General features: G+C 43.9%; 1 protein-coding gene across 1 annotated transcript in view; it reads right to left on the bottom strand.

Annotated features, from left to right (window-relative positions):
- Positions 1–15,025, bottom strand: part of NAA15 (N-alpha-acetyltransferase 15, NatA auxiliary subunit) — a 2,782,393-nt gene that overhangs the window by 832,649 nt on the left and 1,934,719 nt on the right. The window contains exon 14 of the mRNA XM_044060403.1: positions 9,016–9,209. Within this exon, the coding sequence (XP_043916338.1) occupies positions 9,016–9,209 (194 nt within the window). The remainder of the gene's footprint in view (positions 1–9,015; positions 9,210–15,025) is intronic.

The raw sequence follows: 15,025 nt of genomic DNA on the forward strand, positions 1-15,025 counted from the left end.
AGAGTGTGGTGTACTTACTACCAATTCTGTACAAGTTCCAAAAGTATAAAGAGGACACCTCTGACAAGTAGTGTGGGTTTATGCTGAGATGGTATGGCAGGCCTGAAGACATGCAGCTCCAGGAAGCTACATGCTTTGCACGCACTATGGAAGTAGCGTGTATTTGCTTTGTTCGCTGGAAATGGGAGTGAAAGATAGAAAGTGCAACCCTCAATCCCTTGCTTGCACCCATTTAAAAAAAGATGTTTAAAAGGAAAAGAGCGATGTTCAACATATGCTCTTTTCCTTCACTTATGTTTTTTTTTTTTTTTTTTTTAAAGAATTTCAAGACTTGATGGTGTTGTCTTGAGATTTCAAAAAGGAGCCCTTCATTTTATACCAAAGTCTGTTTCTTGCCAGAAAAATATGGGGGACCAAATCCAACAGGCTGAAATTTACAGGTTTTAACACAGTGGGGAACACTTATGGCAGTGATTACAGCACAGGGGCTGCAGTCTTACTTTGTCACTGGATACAGAGGGGTTTACTCACAAACGCAGAGTGCAGACAGATTCTGGTACTGGGACATCTTATAAGGGACAATGTCTGTATTACATAGGAGTTAAAGTACAAAGGTTCTTGTCAGATCAACGTGAGGGGGACTTGCAATGCTATTCCCACAACTCTCTTTCTGTGGGGGTGTGTGCAGGGTGCATTTAAAACAGAAGTTTACAATTGTTAGTGGTCTGCTCTTCCCAGTCAATTAAGACCTGCTGAATCAATGGGCAGGAAGAGCTGGAGAAAAAGCAGAACATGTCACCTCTGTAAAGTAGAGAGAGAAAGCCTTAACGATATCCCAGGTTCAGCTAACATCCCAAGCACTGGTTACGTGGACAAAAGGACAGAAAAGCAATAAAAAGGTAATGTCTATCTCAGGGAGATGGTAAAAATGATGTGCTGGATTTATGCCTATTTTGCAGCTTCTGGTGAATACCACAGTCATCAATGAAGATAGTGTCTACAAACTTGTGTGAAGCATGACAACAGAGAAGCAAGGCATCGAGGTGAGAAAGTACAGTTGTGTACATTTACCATAAATGTAGATGTTCGAGTGTATTCACTGCTGCAGTCATTACATTTGGGTTATCTGCTTGCAGTAGCCCTCAGTCGACCGGATTAACAAAGTCTTGGGTCCTGCGTCGGTTGCTGTCCCTTCTTCCATGACGTCAGGTCGTCAGGGGTATAAAATATGCAGCCGACACCATTACATCAGTTTTTCTTGCCCCAGATGTCAGGTGCCCCCCCCCCCAATGGGAAGTGATTAAATCCATCATACAAGGATATACCTACAACAAAAAAGCAAATACACCAAAAAGCTTTTTGAGCATAGTGAGAGTAGAGGCATAGCCAAAAGAAGAAAGGGGGCTGGAGGGAGGGTAACCAGGACTGCAACAGTGAACACACTCGGAACATCTACATTTATGGTAAGTGTACACAACTGTACTATGTTCTTCGTGTTTCACTGTTGCAGTCATTAGATTTGAGTAAATTACCAAACCTAAGGTTGGGAGGAGGAAATTAAATAGAATTAGGACCAGCTATATGGCCCTGCAAGACTGCAGTGGCAAAACCAGCTCTGGATTTAAAGAAAATTGGCAAATAAGTAGCAGCTTCTAGGATATCCCTTGTAGGGTCGCCCAAGAAAGGCTGTAGAGGTAGATGTAGCCCTGGTTGAATGGGATCTCATGCCCTGTGGGATAGGTTTTCCATGGTGCTTATAGCAGAAATGAATGCAGTGGCCTATCCATTTTGAAATGGTTTGCTTTGAAATAGCTTTCCCTTCGGTCCCTGCTGCAAATGCCACCAGCAGTTGTTCAGATTTCCTTTGAGGTTTAGTCCTCTCCAAGTAAAATCGAAGTTGTCTGTGCACATCTAAGGAGTGCGGTATCCATTCCCCTTTGTTCTGTGGGTTAGGAAAGAAGGTAAGCAAATGAATGGACTGATTAAGAGCCACACTGGATACCACTTTGGTCATGAAGGAGGGATTGGTTCTGAGGGACACCCTGTCCGCATGAAAGATGATGAAAGGCTCCATTGCAATAAGGGCCTGTAACTCAGATACCCTTCTTGCAGAAGTGATTGCTAAAAGGAAAGCGGTTTTCCAAGAAAGACATTTTAAATCTGCAGTAGCAGCTGGCTTGAAAGCAGGAAGAGTGAGGTTTCTCCAAGACAAAGTTAAGATCCGAGGCTGGAGTTAGAGCTTTCCTGGGTGGCCTTAAATTTTTGGCCCTTCTGAGGAACTGCTTAAGCAGTTGGTGAGAGAAGAGGGGAGGCTCTGTGCTATAATGAGCTGAAATGGCTGAGGCATGAACTTTGATGGAGGAAAAAGACAAGCCCTTATGAAGCATCTCAGTCAAGTATTGCAGAATCTGAGGTAAACTGGGCACTGCTGCGTTCATTCCTTGAGATTGGTTCCAGGCACAGAATTTTTTCCATTTTGCAGCATAAGATTTTCTAGTACTAGGCCTGCTTGCCTCTAAAATGATATCCATCACTGATTTACTGAGGGATGGTAAAGGAGAGATTAGGTAATTAGCCAGGCTGCTAGGTTCAGGGTTTGCAGCTGAGGGTGCAGAATCTGGTTCTCCTGTTGAGACAACAGAGAAGGAGTCAGAGGCAGATGCCATGGAGCCAAGCGTGACACACTGTGCAAGTGTGGGTACCAGTGCTGGCGAGGCCAGTTTGGTGCAATTAAAATCGTCCTTGGCCTGTCCTGTTTGATCTTTAGTAGTACCTTGGAGAGCAGAGGCAGAGGAGGAAAGGCATAAACTGATGGATTTTTCAAGCTGAAGGATAGAGCGTCCACTTTCCAAGCTAGTTTGTGGGGAATCCTTGTGCAAAACTTGTCCAGTTGATGGTTCTGTGGGGAGGCAAACAGGTCTATATCTGGACTCCCCCCATTTCCTTGTCAACATACTGAAAATCCTTGGTTCCAGTTTCCACTCGTGTGGGCCCATGAGGTTTCTGCTTAGTCCGTCTGCCAGTGTATTTTGTTTTCCTGGCAGGAATTGAGCTTGTAGATTCACTTGGTAGCTCAAGGCTGTGTTCCACAAAGCCATGGCTAGTCTGCAGAGGGGGTAAGAATGTGTACCCCCCCTGCTTTTTTATGTACCGCATGAAAGTGGTGTTGTCCGTCTTTATCTTTAGTTGTCCTGGAAGAATGTGGTCCTTGAAAGCTGTCAGAGCATTCTGTACAGCTAACATTTCCTTTTGATTTATGTGCAGGTGCATTTGACTTGGGTTCCATTTGCCCTGAATGCACTTCTCTGTCAGGTGAGCCCCCAATGCATAGTCTGATGCGTCTGTTAAGGTTTGGGCGACAGGGGGCAATGTGAATGGTAGTCCCCAGTTTTGGTGGCAGCCTCTGCCCACCAAAGGAACTCTAGGCAAAGGCAAGGTATGATAGGAATCCTTGCTTCTAGATTCTGTGAATGCTGACACCATAGGCTTTTGAGATACCATTGTAATTTCCTCGTATGCAGCCTTGCATATGGAATTAGAAGAATGCAGGACGCCATGAACCCCAAGGCTTGCAGTATTTGCCTTGCAGATAGCTGGGTTTTTGTGGCCACTTGTTTGAAGTAAGTTGCCAAATGAATCCGTTTCTTTCGTGTGAAGAAAGCCATCTGAGAAGCTCTATTCAAGCTTGGTCCCAGGAATATAATTTGTTGACAGGGTACCAGGTGGGATTTCTTTTCATTTATGGTGAACCCCAGACAAGTCAGTACCCTTTGAACAAAGGCCAGTTGAGTCAAAAGAATGTCCTGGCTTTCTGCCTGAATTAGACAATCTTCCAGGTATGGGTATATTTCAATATTTCTTTGCCTGCAAAATGCAATGACTAGAGCTAGGCACTTTGTGAATACCCTGGGCGCAGTAGATAAGCCAAAGGGCAGTGCAGAGAACTGATAGTGCATGTAGCCTGCTTTGAAGCGTAGGTATCTTCTGCAAGACTCCCTGATAGGGATATGCAGGTATGTTTCTTTTAAGTCTAGTGTTGCCAACCATGCATCCTTGCCTAGCATAAGAAGCAGCTGGTGAAGAGTCAGCATTTTGAATTTTGGAATCACCAAAAAGGTATTTAGAATAGAAAGGTCCAGGATAGCATGCCATGTGTATTGCCTTTTCTGGGAACCAGAAAAAGTCTTTAATAGAAACCTTGTCCCTTTTCCTCTTCTGGTAACAACTGCATAGCCCCCATGTTTAAGAGAGAGAGTACTTGATTTTGGGTCTCTGCCCACTGATTTAGGGTTAGATCTGGCCACCCGTTTGGAGTTGGTAACATGTGGAAATGACATCTGTATCCTTGGGACACTATATTTAAAACTCATTTGTCCTGGGTAATGAGTTCCCAGTTTTTGGCCTTCAGACCAATCTTTCTGCCTAAAGGAGCATTCAGATGGGTAGTGCTTGGTAGTTTTAAAAGCAAGTCATTGAGACAGTTTTCCATAGGGGGGAGTCTTAGTACTCCCAGGTTTGGGTGCGGAAACCCCCCACTGCCTAGCCTTGTTTTCCCCTTGGGACTGAAACCTGGGGTTTTTGCTGTGTCTGGATTAGGCTTGAGAAGACCTGGAAGGGGTTGGAAAGGACCAATTTTTAGAGGGTCAGTGCCTACTAAATCTAGGAGGCTGAACTTGTAAGAAATCTTTAACAGTTTGCATAGATTTAGCTTTATCTTCCATCTTTTTAAGAACTTCCTCAGCCTTGTTGTCAAAACAGGCAGTCCTGATTTAAGGGAGCATCCAACAATTTAGCTTTAACATGATCAGGCAAACCTGGTTCCTTAAGCCAAGCATGCCTTCTGAGCACAGACCCAGTAACAGCAGCCCTGCAAGAGGCCTCTAATGAATCAAATCCACATTGCAAAGTATGTTTTCCAACCTGTTCATGAGAATGCATTAAATTCTGTAATTCTTTATTTTCAGCATAGTCAGGAAGTGAAATCATTTTCTGTTTAAGCAATCCAATAACATGTTGTTGAACATATTTAACTGGCAGTTTAAAGCCCTAATGGCCAAGGTTGCAGAAGTCTAAACTTTCTTACCCCATCTATCAAGCGCCCTGGAGTCTCTACCAGAGGGGATAAGATTTTTAGCAGTAGAAGCCTTAATGCCCTTGGGTCCCTGTGAAATAGTCTCTGGATCTGCGATAGGATTTTTAAAAAGGGACTTATGAGAATCAGGAACCTTGTAATATTGGTCAGTTTTTCTGGGAGCAGGAGGCAAGGAATCAGAAGACAAAACTAGATTCTGAAAAGGCATCAACAATGTCTAGTACAGGAGGTATAGCTAAAGGCCTATGCTGAGGCAGGAGTAAGAAATCCCTAAGACTCTTTTTTGAATCAGAAAAGTCCAGGCTTTCCCAGTGGAAATGCTCCCTTAGAGTATGTAAGGTCCCAACAAAACAAAAATCCTCTGGAGGGGAAGCAGAGGGAATAGAGTCCTCTGCATCACAATCCTCATAAGTAGATAATGGCAAATCCAGATCATCAGAAGAATCAGAAAAATCAGAATCCTGTTCAGAAGATTCATAAACAACTTCAGTCCTAGGTCTTTTAGAAGGGGAGGTTGGCTTTCCCCGATTAGAGTCATAAGATCTTCAGCCATTCTTATTTGTTTTTAGGCACAGAGGCCTGGGCATGTGGCCTGGGCGTCGGTTTCTTAGGCATGGTTCGAGATTTTGCCAAAATGAAGAAGGAGGCGTTGATTTAATATGCAAGTCCGTAGGCCTGAATACACCCTCAGAAGCCGGTGCCTGCACAGCAGCTCCAGACCCATCCAAGGTAGAGACATCCACAGGTTCCACAGCTGAAGTATCTTGCGGCATACCAGACTCTGAATGGGCTTCAGAAGAGGCCTGCGAGTCAGAAGTAGCGGGTATCAGTGGCTGCGAAAGCGCCTCACTGAGTACCGGTGAACTGGCGACTGGCTTAGGAAAAGCGCCGTCGGCAGCTTTGGACCTTGGTGGCCTGTCTCTGTCTTTAGCTTTGCGTTTTTTCAGAATCCCGGTAGTCGGATGGCTAACCGACTGCATTTCTGGATAATTAAACAGAGAACCAAAATATTCAGAAGCGAAAATATACAGACGGATAGCGCGCTGATTAAATAAAGCACAAAACCGACAGCAAGGTACGTCATGGTCAGGGCCTAGGCAAGGAATACAGTATGAATGAAAATCTTTGTGAGGTATTTGCTTTCCACAAGTAATGCAATTAACTTTTACGGACATCGGAAAGGAGCAAGAAAAAGTTTCCCCAATGGGTACTTAGCTTTAGTTGAAGACTTCGGTTCTGAAACTCGAAAACGAAAATGTCAGGAATCAGCCGACCGGCACTTGTGAACTGCTTCTGCTTCGGGCACCGCACGGCAAGAAAGACTGATGTAATGGCATCGGCTGCATGTTTTATACCCCTGTCGACCTGATGTCATGGAAGAAAGGACAGCAATCAATGCAGAACCTAAGACTTTGTTAATCAGGCCAACTGAGGGCTACTGCAAGCAGATAACCCAAATGTAATGACTGCAACAGTGAAACACGAAGAACATCAGCTTCCTTGTCATGACCACTGTAAGCATACCATCAGTAAGTACATCACCTAGCATGTTAGGGTTAAGGTGTACTTTAAATCAACTCCATCTTTTTCCCCTCCCAGCCTTGCTCTGAGCCCAAACTGTTCTACCACAACAAAAGATGCACAGAACTTTGGGGAAGTCAAAATTGCAGTTGTTGCTACCGAGTGAAGCCCCTGTCAACCTACGTCAAGTAATCTATAGAAAAATTAAACTGTGGAACATAAACATGGCTGCCTTTTTCAGACTAAAGGCTAGGCTGGATATGTTTTTTCCCCCTTTCGTGGCTACCAAAACTTTTTAGGAGGGGTACAGGACGTGGTTATTCTTCCCAGCTGTAGCAGTAATCACTACAGTATTCTCAAGGTTTTAGTGGTGCATTTCCTAGACGCCAATATCAAGATGAATGAAAACCAGGAGTCAAAGGTCTGGGTCTTCAAGAATGGTGCTGCTGAGAAGGTGTGATTCACAGAAAGTAACCCATACACAGCTGATTTTGGACTAACTCTTGGCTAAAAGGGAGCACAGTTAGGACGACTCAGCATCTATCAGCAATATACCATGGTATTTACAGAACCATGTAAAAGGGAAAAAGAAATCGGAGGCAATTCTGCAAACTCAAGCTTGGTGATCTGCAAAAAAACAGCACATTCTAAATTAACTTTCACACACTGCATGAAAAGTCCCCACCATTATTCCTGCAGCTTGATGGGAGATGAAGGACAGCCCAGAGGAGCAGATGTTCACCATCTTATAAATGAAGCAAGAATCACTGGAGCAATAATCTACACAGATAGATATGTTTGCCAGTGCTATGTGGTCTGAAGGAAATTTCAAACCTCCTCCTAGCACACATGCTGGTCCCCGCTTTCACAGATCTCCATGCACTGTAAAATGGTATGTCACTCCTAGGCAGTAGCAGCCTACTTTCAAGATATGTTCAGAAATTACATGCACAGCTTGGAATGAAAGATTACAACCCCTTGTTTTGCCTCTACATCTTTGAATTTCTTTGTCACATTATTTTTGCCATAGAGGCGTTGTGAACACTGCTTAGTTAGTAATATGGTAGTGCTATCAAGGAGGCAACAGCTTCTGGATTAACTGTGGAATTTTTCCAATGTTAGCCATACCATCAAGCCCACTACTGAGCACTTTTGTGTTTTAAACTCAAGATATATACACTCAAACCTACGTTTTCTTTATATATATTTTTTAAACTATTCTTTTCCTATCCCCTTGTGCCTGCTAGTGGTCTTGGCTCTGCCATTACTTTCACCCAGTTGTTCCCCATAACCACTAGAGTCAGCTGTGGTGACTCCAGGAAATCACAGGTTTTCAATTTTCTAACCTCAACACTTCCACTAGCAGCAGACACATGAACTTGCAAATGTGACGGCCTTGTACATCTTTCTCTATTAAAAGACTTTCACACACTGCATGAAAAGTCCCCACCATTATTCTCGTGAAAGCTCGAGAGACTTGAACCTCAGCACTGCAATAAATAGGACATGCTGGAGGGACAGATTCATAACCCAGAGGCTCCCTTCACTCTGGAATAAAATCCCAGTCCAGGTTAGGCAGAGTCCCTCATTGACTCTCTTCAAGAGGAATCTTGATGAGTGGATGGGAGATTGTAGGTTTACCCCGGGTATCACTTCTGTGTCACTGTTAGACAGAGGCACAGTATACTAACCTCGAAAAAGGGTATAGCAAAATAAATTTAAAATGGGTGGCCAAAGCCAAACACATTCTGGCTAGGCTTATAAATGCCCTAGGGCAGATAGCCTAGTATGAACCTATGAAAAAAAAGCATCTTCCTGAAAATGCCACATATAGCAACTGTGAGAATACAGCTTGACACAGCTAAGCATACATCTCTGGCCATATTCCACATGCTGGGCACCTCGTCTCTCTTGGGTACTGGCACAATGAAGTGGGTTTGACGACCTCATTTTCCACCTCCCACGCAAATAGGCAAGTCAGCACTGGCCATTCGCTAACAGCATCCTTGTTGGCTCCTCCAGTAGCTGGCACATTTTTTTTTTTTAAATTAATCTGCGAGTGTTTTGCAAAAACAGGGTCTACTACATTTAAGATATCTACAATATTTATCTCTACACTCAGTGTTCCCTCCAAATCAACTTAACAGTAGGGCACAAAACGGCTTACTCTGATTCTCATAACAGGGACAAGATTCCTCCTCAGCACAGTACACATCTTTAGCAGTAAGCTATTACTACAATACAGAACCTTTTGGAGGTACACTCCAAGCTTACAGGAATCTGCATCAACGAGCACCTACGGCTGGACAACTTACTTCTTCAGTATGTATAAATTAGTTAAGTGATCCATTGAGCTAGCAGTTTTGGTTAACCTTTTAAACACACAGATGAAAACAGCTTACCTTAGCTAATTTATCTGGTATCAGCTCTTCCTTTGGTCCACCAATTTCTTCATCATCATCATCTTTCTTCTTCTTTTGATTCCTAAGCTGTTTTTCCTTTTCTGCATTCTTTTTTTCTTCTTCTAACTGTGCCTTTTTCTGTGCTCTCCGCTGCTTGTTTCTTAACTTTTTCAATTCTTTGTCAGACAGGTTTGCTTCATGATGAAAATTACAGCTATTTTAATGCTTTTCATACTGAAAAATTTCAGTACAAATTTTAAAACTTTAAATTTACAGCTATGAAACATACCAACATTTATATTCATGAACAGAAAAATCTAGATCTAATATTCAAGTCAGTGGAAAGACATCTTAAGTCTACAAGGAGAATCCACACGCCACTGCATCAAAACAACCATGAAAAACTTGGTGGCTGCAGCACACCTCTAAATAAGACTCACCTACATAACTTGTATGAAAAATTTGGGACTGACCCTGCAAAACCGAAGGCCTGGCTATGGAGAACAAAGACTTGGGGTATCCAAAGTTACTGTCCATGTAAACATGGTGAAGGAATTCTGTGGAACACATGAAGGCTGCAGACAATAGACAAAAAGTACAGTTGTGTACACGTAACATAAATGTAGATGTTCAAGTGTATTCACTGTTGCAGTCATCACATTTGGGTTAACTGCTTGCAGTAGCCATCAGTCGGCCTGATTAAAAAAGTCCTGGGTCATGCATCGGTTGCTGCCTCATCTTCCATGACGTCAGGGGTATAAAGCATGCAGCAGACCCCATTACATCAGTTTTTCTTGCCCCAGATGTCAGGTGCCCCCATAATGGGAAGCAATTATATATACAAGGTTACACCTCCACCAAAAAAGCAAATACACCAAAAAGCTTTAAGCATAGATAGCAAGAACAGAGGTATAGCCAATAGAAATCAGGGGGCTGGAGGGAGGGTAACTAGGACTGCAACTGTGAATACACTCGAACATCTATATTTATGGTAAGTGTACACAACTGTACTATGTTCTTCGTGTTTCACTGTTGCATTCATCATATCTGGGTAGATTCCCAAAGCTAAGAATGGGAGGAAGAAATTAATTAGTATTACGACAGCTATAAGGCCCTGTAAGACTGCAGTGGCAAAGCCAGCTCTGGATTTAGAAAAAAATTGGCAAATGGTAATGTGGTAATGCTTGGTGAAGGTATGTACAGAACTCTAGGTAGCAGCTTTTAGGAAGTCCCTGCTAGGGACACCTCTGAGAAAGGCTGTAGAGGTAGATGCAGCTCTGGTTGAATGTGGTCTAATCCCCTGTAGGGTAGGTTTTCCATGGTGCTTACAGCAGAAATGAATGCAATGGCCTATCTATTTAGAAATGGTTTGCTTTGAAATGGCCTTCCCCCCCTCTGCCCCTGAAGCAAATGCAAGCAGCAGTAGTTCAGATTTCCTGAGAGGTTTAGTCCTGTCCAAATAAAACCTAAGTTGTCCGTGTACATCTAAGTAGTGCAGTATTCATTCCCCTTTGCTCTGTGGATTTGAAAAGAAGGCTGGCAAATGAATGGACTAATTAAGGGCCACATTGGATACCACCTTGGGCATGAAAGAGGGATTAGTCCTGAGGGACACCCTGTCCGCATGAAATATGATGAAAGGCTCCACCGCCATAAGGGCCTGTAATTCAGACACCCTTCTTGCTGAAGTGATGGCTAAAAGGAAGGCTGTTTTCCAAGAAAGGAATTTCAACTCTGCATTTGCAACTGGCTCAAAAGGAGGTAGAGTGAGTTTTTCCAATACAAAGTTAAGGTCCCAGGCTGGAAAAGGGGCTCTTCTGGGTGGACTTGAGTGTTTGGCCCCTCTGAGGAACTGCTTGAGCAGTGGATGGGAGAAGAGGGGTGGATCTGTGTTGTAATGAGCTGAAATGGCTGAGGCATAAATTTTGATGGAGGAAAAGGAAAGGCACTTGTGCAGCATCTCAATTAAATATTGCCCATCCCCTGAGATTGGTTCCAGGAACAGAATCTTTTCCATTTTTCAGCACAGGATTTTCTAGTACTAGGCCTCCTTGCCTCCAGAATGACACCCAACACTTGCTTACTGAGGGATGGTAACAGATAACAATAATTAGCCAGGCTGCCAGGTTCAGGGTTTGAAGCTGTGGGTGCAGAATCTGGCCATCCTGCTGGGACAGCAGGGTAGGGGTCTGAGGCAGGTGCCATGTAGCTAGCAGTGACACACTGCACAAAAGGGGGTACACCAGTGTTGGTGTGGCCAGTCTGGTGCAATCAGTATCGTCCTTGGTTTGTCCTGTTTGATCTTTAATAGTGCCTTGGAGAGGAGAGGCAGAGGGGGAAAGGCATAAACTGATAGGTCTTTCCAGGTGAAGGACATGGCATCCACTTTCCAAGCTTGCTTGTGGGGAGTCTTTGTGCAGAATTTTTCCAATTGGTAGTTCTGGATGAAGTCAAACAGATCTATATCTGGGCTACCCCATTTGTTTCTCAACATGTTGAATATCTTTAGTTCCAGTTTCCACTCGTGTGGGTTCATGAGATTTCTGCTTAGCTCATCTGCCAGTGTATTTAGCCTTCTTGGCAGGAATCGAGCCTGTAGGTGCACTTGGTAGCTCAAGGCGGTGTTCCACAGAGCCATGGCTAGTCTGCAGAGAGGGTATGAATGGGTTCCCCACTGCTTGTTTATGTACCACATAACAGCGGTGCTGTCCGCCTTCACCATTAACTGCCCTGGAAGAATGTGGTGCTTGAAGGTTGTCAGAGCATTCTGCACAGCTACCATTTTTTTTGATTGATATGCAGGTGCATTTGACTTGGGTTCCATTTGCCCTGAATGCATTTCCCTGCCAAGTGAGCGCCCCCCCCCCCCATCCATAGTCTGATGCGTCTGTTGTTAGGGTTTGGGAGGTGGGGGTAGAGTGAATGGCAGTCCCTTGTTTTGGTGACAGGCCTCTACCCACCAAAGGAACTCTCATCTGTAGACAAGGTATGATAGGAATAATTGCTTCTAGATCCTGAGAATGTTGACACCATAGGCTTTTTAGATACCATTGTAGTTTCCTCATATACAGTCTTGCATATGGAATTAAGAGAATGCAGGAGGCCATGAACCTCAAGGCTTGCAGTATTTTCCTTGCAGATAAGCTGGGTCTTTGTGGCCAGTAGTTTGAAGTAGGCTGCCAAATGAACTTGTTTTTCTGGTGTGAGGAAGGCAATCTGGGAATTTGTGTTCAAGCTTGCTCCGAGGAATACAATTTGTTGGCAGGGTACCAGATGTGATTTCTTTTTGTTTATGGCGTTCCCCACAGAAGTTAGCAATTGCTGTACAAATGCCAGATGATTCAATAGTATGTCTTGTCGTTCTGCCTGAATTAGACAATCGTCCAGGTATGGATACATTTGGATATTTCTTTGCCTGCAAAATGCAATGACTGGAGCTAGGCACTTTGTGAATACCCTGGGCGCAGTAGATAAGCCAAAGGGTAGTGCAGAGAACTGATAGTGCATGTAACCTGCTTTGAAGCGTAGGTATCTTCTGCAAGATTCCCTTATTGGGATGTGTAGGTAGGCTTTTTAAATCCAGTGTTGCCAACCAGGCATCCTTGCCTAGCATAGGAAGCAGCTGGTGAAGAGTTAGCATCCTGAATTTTGGGATCACCAAAAATGTTTTTAGGATAGAGGGCCAGGATAGAAACTCCAGGAGTTGTCTTTTCTGGGCACCAGGAAAAGTCTTGAGTAGAAACCTTGTCCCCTTTCCTCTTCTGGAACAGGTTGAATAGCCCTGATGCTTAAGAGAGAAAGCATTAGCTTTTGAGCCTCTGCCCACTGATTTGGGGGTAGATCTGGCCAACCATTTGGGGTTGGTAAGGAGTGAAAGTGAAATCTGTATCCTTGGGAAACTATATTTAAAACCCATTTGTCCTGGCTAATGAGTTCCCAATGTTTTGCCTGCCGGGCAATCTTTCCCCCTAAAAGAACAGTCAATTGTGCAGGGCTTGGAAGATTTAAAGTTAAGTCATTGAGGCAGTTTACCATAGGGGGGAGTCTTACCACTCCCTGCTTTGGAAGTGGGAGCCCTCCCCACTGCTTGGTCCTGTGAGTACCTTGGGACTGAAGCCTGGGAGTTCTGCTGGTTCTGGGTCTGAACTGAGAAGGCCTGGAAGAGGCAGGAAAGGACCAATTTTTAGAGGGCCAAAGCCTACTGAATCTGGGAGGCTGTACTTGCAGGAAATCTTTAACAGTTTGAATAGATTTAGCTTTTTCCTCCATCTTTTAAGTACTACTTCTGCTCTGTTGCCAAACAGGCTGTCTTGGTTAAAGGGAGCATCCAGCAATTTAGCTTTAACATGATCTGGCAAAGACTGCTCCTTAAGCCAAGCATGCCTTCTAAGCAAAGACCCAGTGACAGTAGCCCTGCAAGATGCCTCTAGTTAATCAAAACCACATTGCTAAGTATGTTTTCGAACTTGTTCAGCAGAATGCATTAAATCCTGTAAATCTTTATTTTCAGCACAGTCAGGAATCAACATCATTTTCTGTTTAAGCAATCCAGTAATATGCTGCTGATACTTTAACATATGAAACTGGCAGTTTAAAGCCCTGATGGCCAGGTTGCAGAAGTGTATACCTTTTTAACCCATCTATCCAGCGCCCTGAAATCTCTATCAGAGGGGGTAGGATTTTTGGCAGTAGTAGCCTTAATGCTCTTGGGTCCCTGTGAAATGGTCTCAGGATCTGCAGTAGGATTTTTAAAGAGAAACTTGTGAGAGTCAGGAACCCTGAAATATCTATCTGGTTTTCTGGGAGCAGGAGGTAAAGAATCAGGGGCCAGGCGAGATTCTGAAAAGGCATCAACAATGGCCAGTACAGGGGGAATAGCTAAAGGCCTGTGTTGGGGCAGGAGTAAGAAATCCCTAAGCCTCTTTTTAGAGTCAGAGTAATCCTGACTTTCCCAGTGGAAATGCTCCCTAAGAGTATGCAAGGTTTCACCAAAAGAGAAATTCTCTGGAGGGGAAGCAGAGGGGATAGAGTCATCTGCATCAGAATCCTCATAGGTAGATAAGGGTAAATCCTGGTCATCAGAGGAAACAGAAATTTCAGAGTCCTGATCAGAAGAATCATAAGCAAACTCAGTCCTAGGTCTCTTAGAGGGGGAAGGGTGGCTTCCCCTGATTAAAGTAATAAGGTCTTCAGCCATTCTTATAATTTGTTTTCAGGGAGACAGAACTGACCATGCGGTCTGGGCGTTGGTTTTCTAGGCATGGATCGAGTTTTAGGCCTTGAAGATGATGATGGCATTGGTTTAATATGCAAGTCAGTAGACCTGAATAACCCTCAGAAGCCGGTGCCTGCACAGCGGATCCAGACCCACCAAAGGTAGAGACATCTGCAGGTTCCACAGTTGAAGCATCTCGCGGCATACCGAACTCTGAATGTGTCTCAGTAGAGGCCTGCGAATCTGAAGTAGCGGGTATCAGTGGCTGTGAAAGCACCTCACTGAGTACCGGAGAAAAGTACAGTTGTGTACACTTACCATAAATGTAGATGTTTGAGTGTATTCACTGTTGCAGTCATAACATTAGGGTAATCCTGCTGGCAGGTTGCCCTCAGTCGGCCTGAATTCCAAAGTCCTGGGTCCTGTGTCAGCTGCTGTCGCCCCTTCCCTGAAGTCAGGTTGTCAGGGGTATAAAAGATGCGGCAGACGCCATTTTCTTTAGTTTTTCTTGCCCCAGATGTCAGGTGCCCCCTAAAAGGGTAGCCAATTTTTATATATATATAAAAAACATGCACCAATATAAACTTTACCTTCATCTACCAGCAAATACACCACATAGTTTGTATAAACCAGAGAAGGAAAGATAGGTTCCATCAGAAAAAAGGGGGATGGCGGGTGGGTAACCTGGACTACAACAGTGAATACACTCGAATATCTACATTTATGGTAAGTGTATACAACTGTACTATGTTCTTCGTGTTTCACTGTTGCAGTCATTACATTTGGGTAGAGTCC

Source organism: Protopterus annectens, chromosome 2.part0 (genome assembly GCF_019279795.1).
Source record: "Protopterus annectens isolate FY-2018-M chromosome 2.part0, PAN1.0, whole genome shotgun sequence".
NCBI classification, from domain to species: domain Eukaryota; kingdom Metazoa; phylum Chordata; order Ceratodontiformes; family Protopteridae; genus Protopterus; species Protopterus annectens.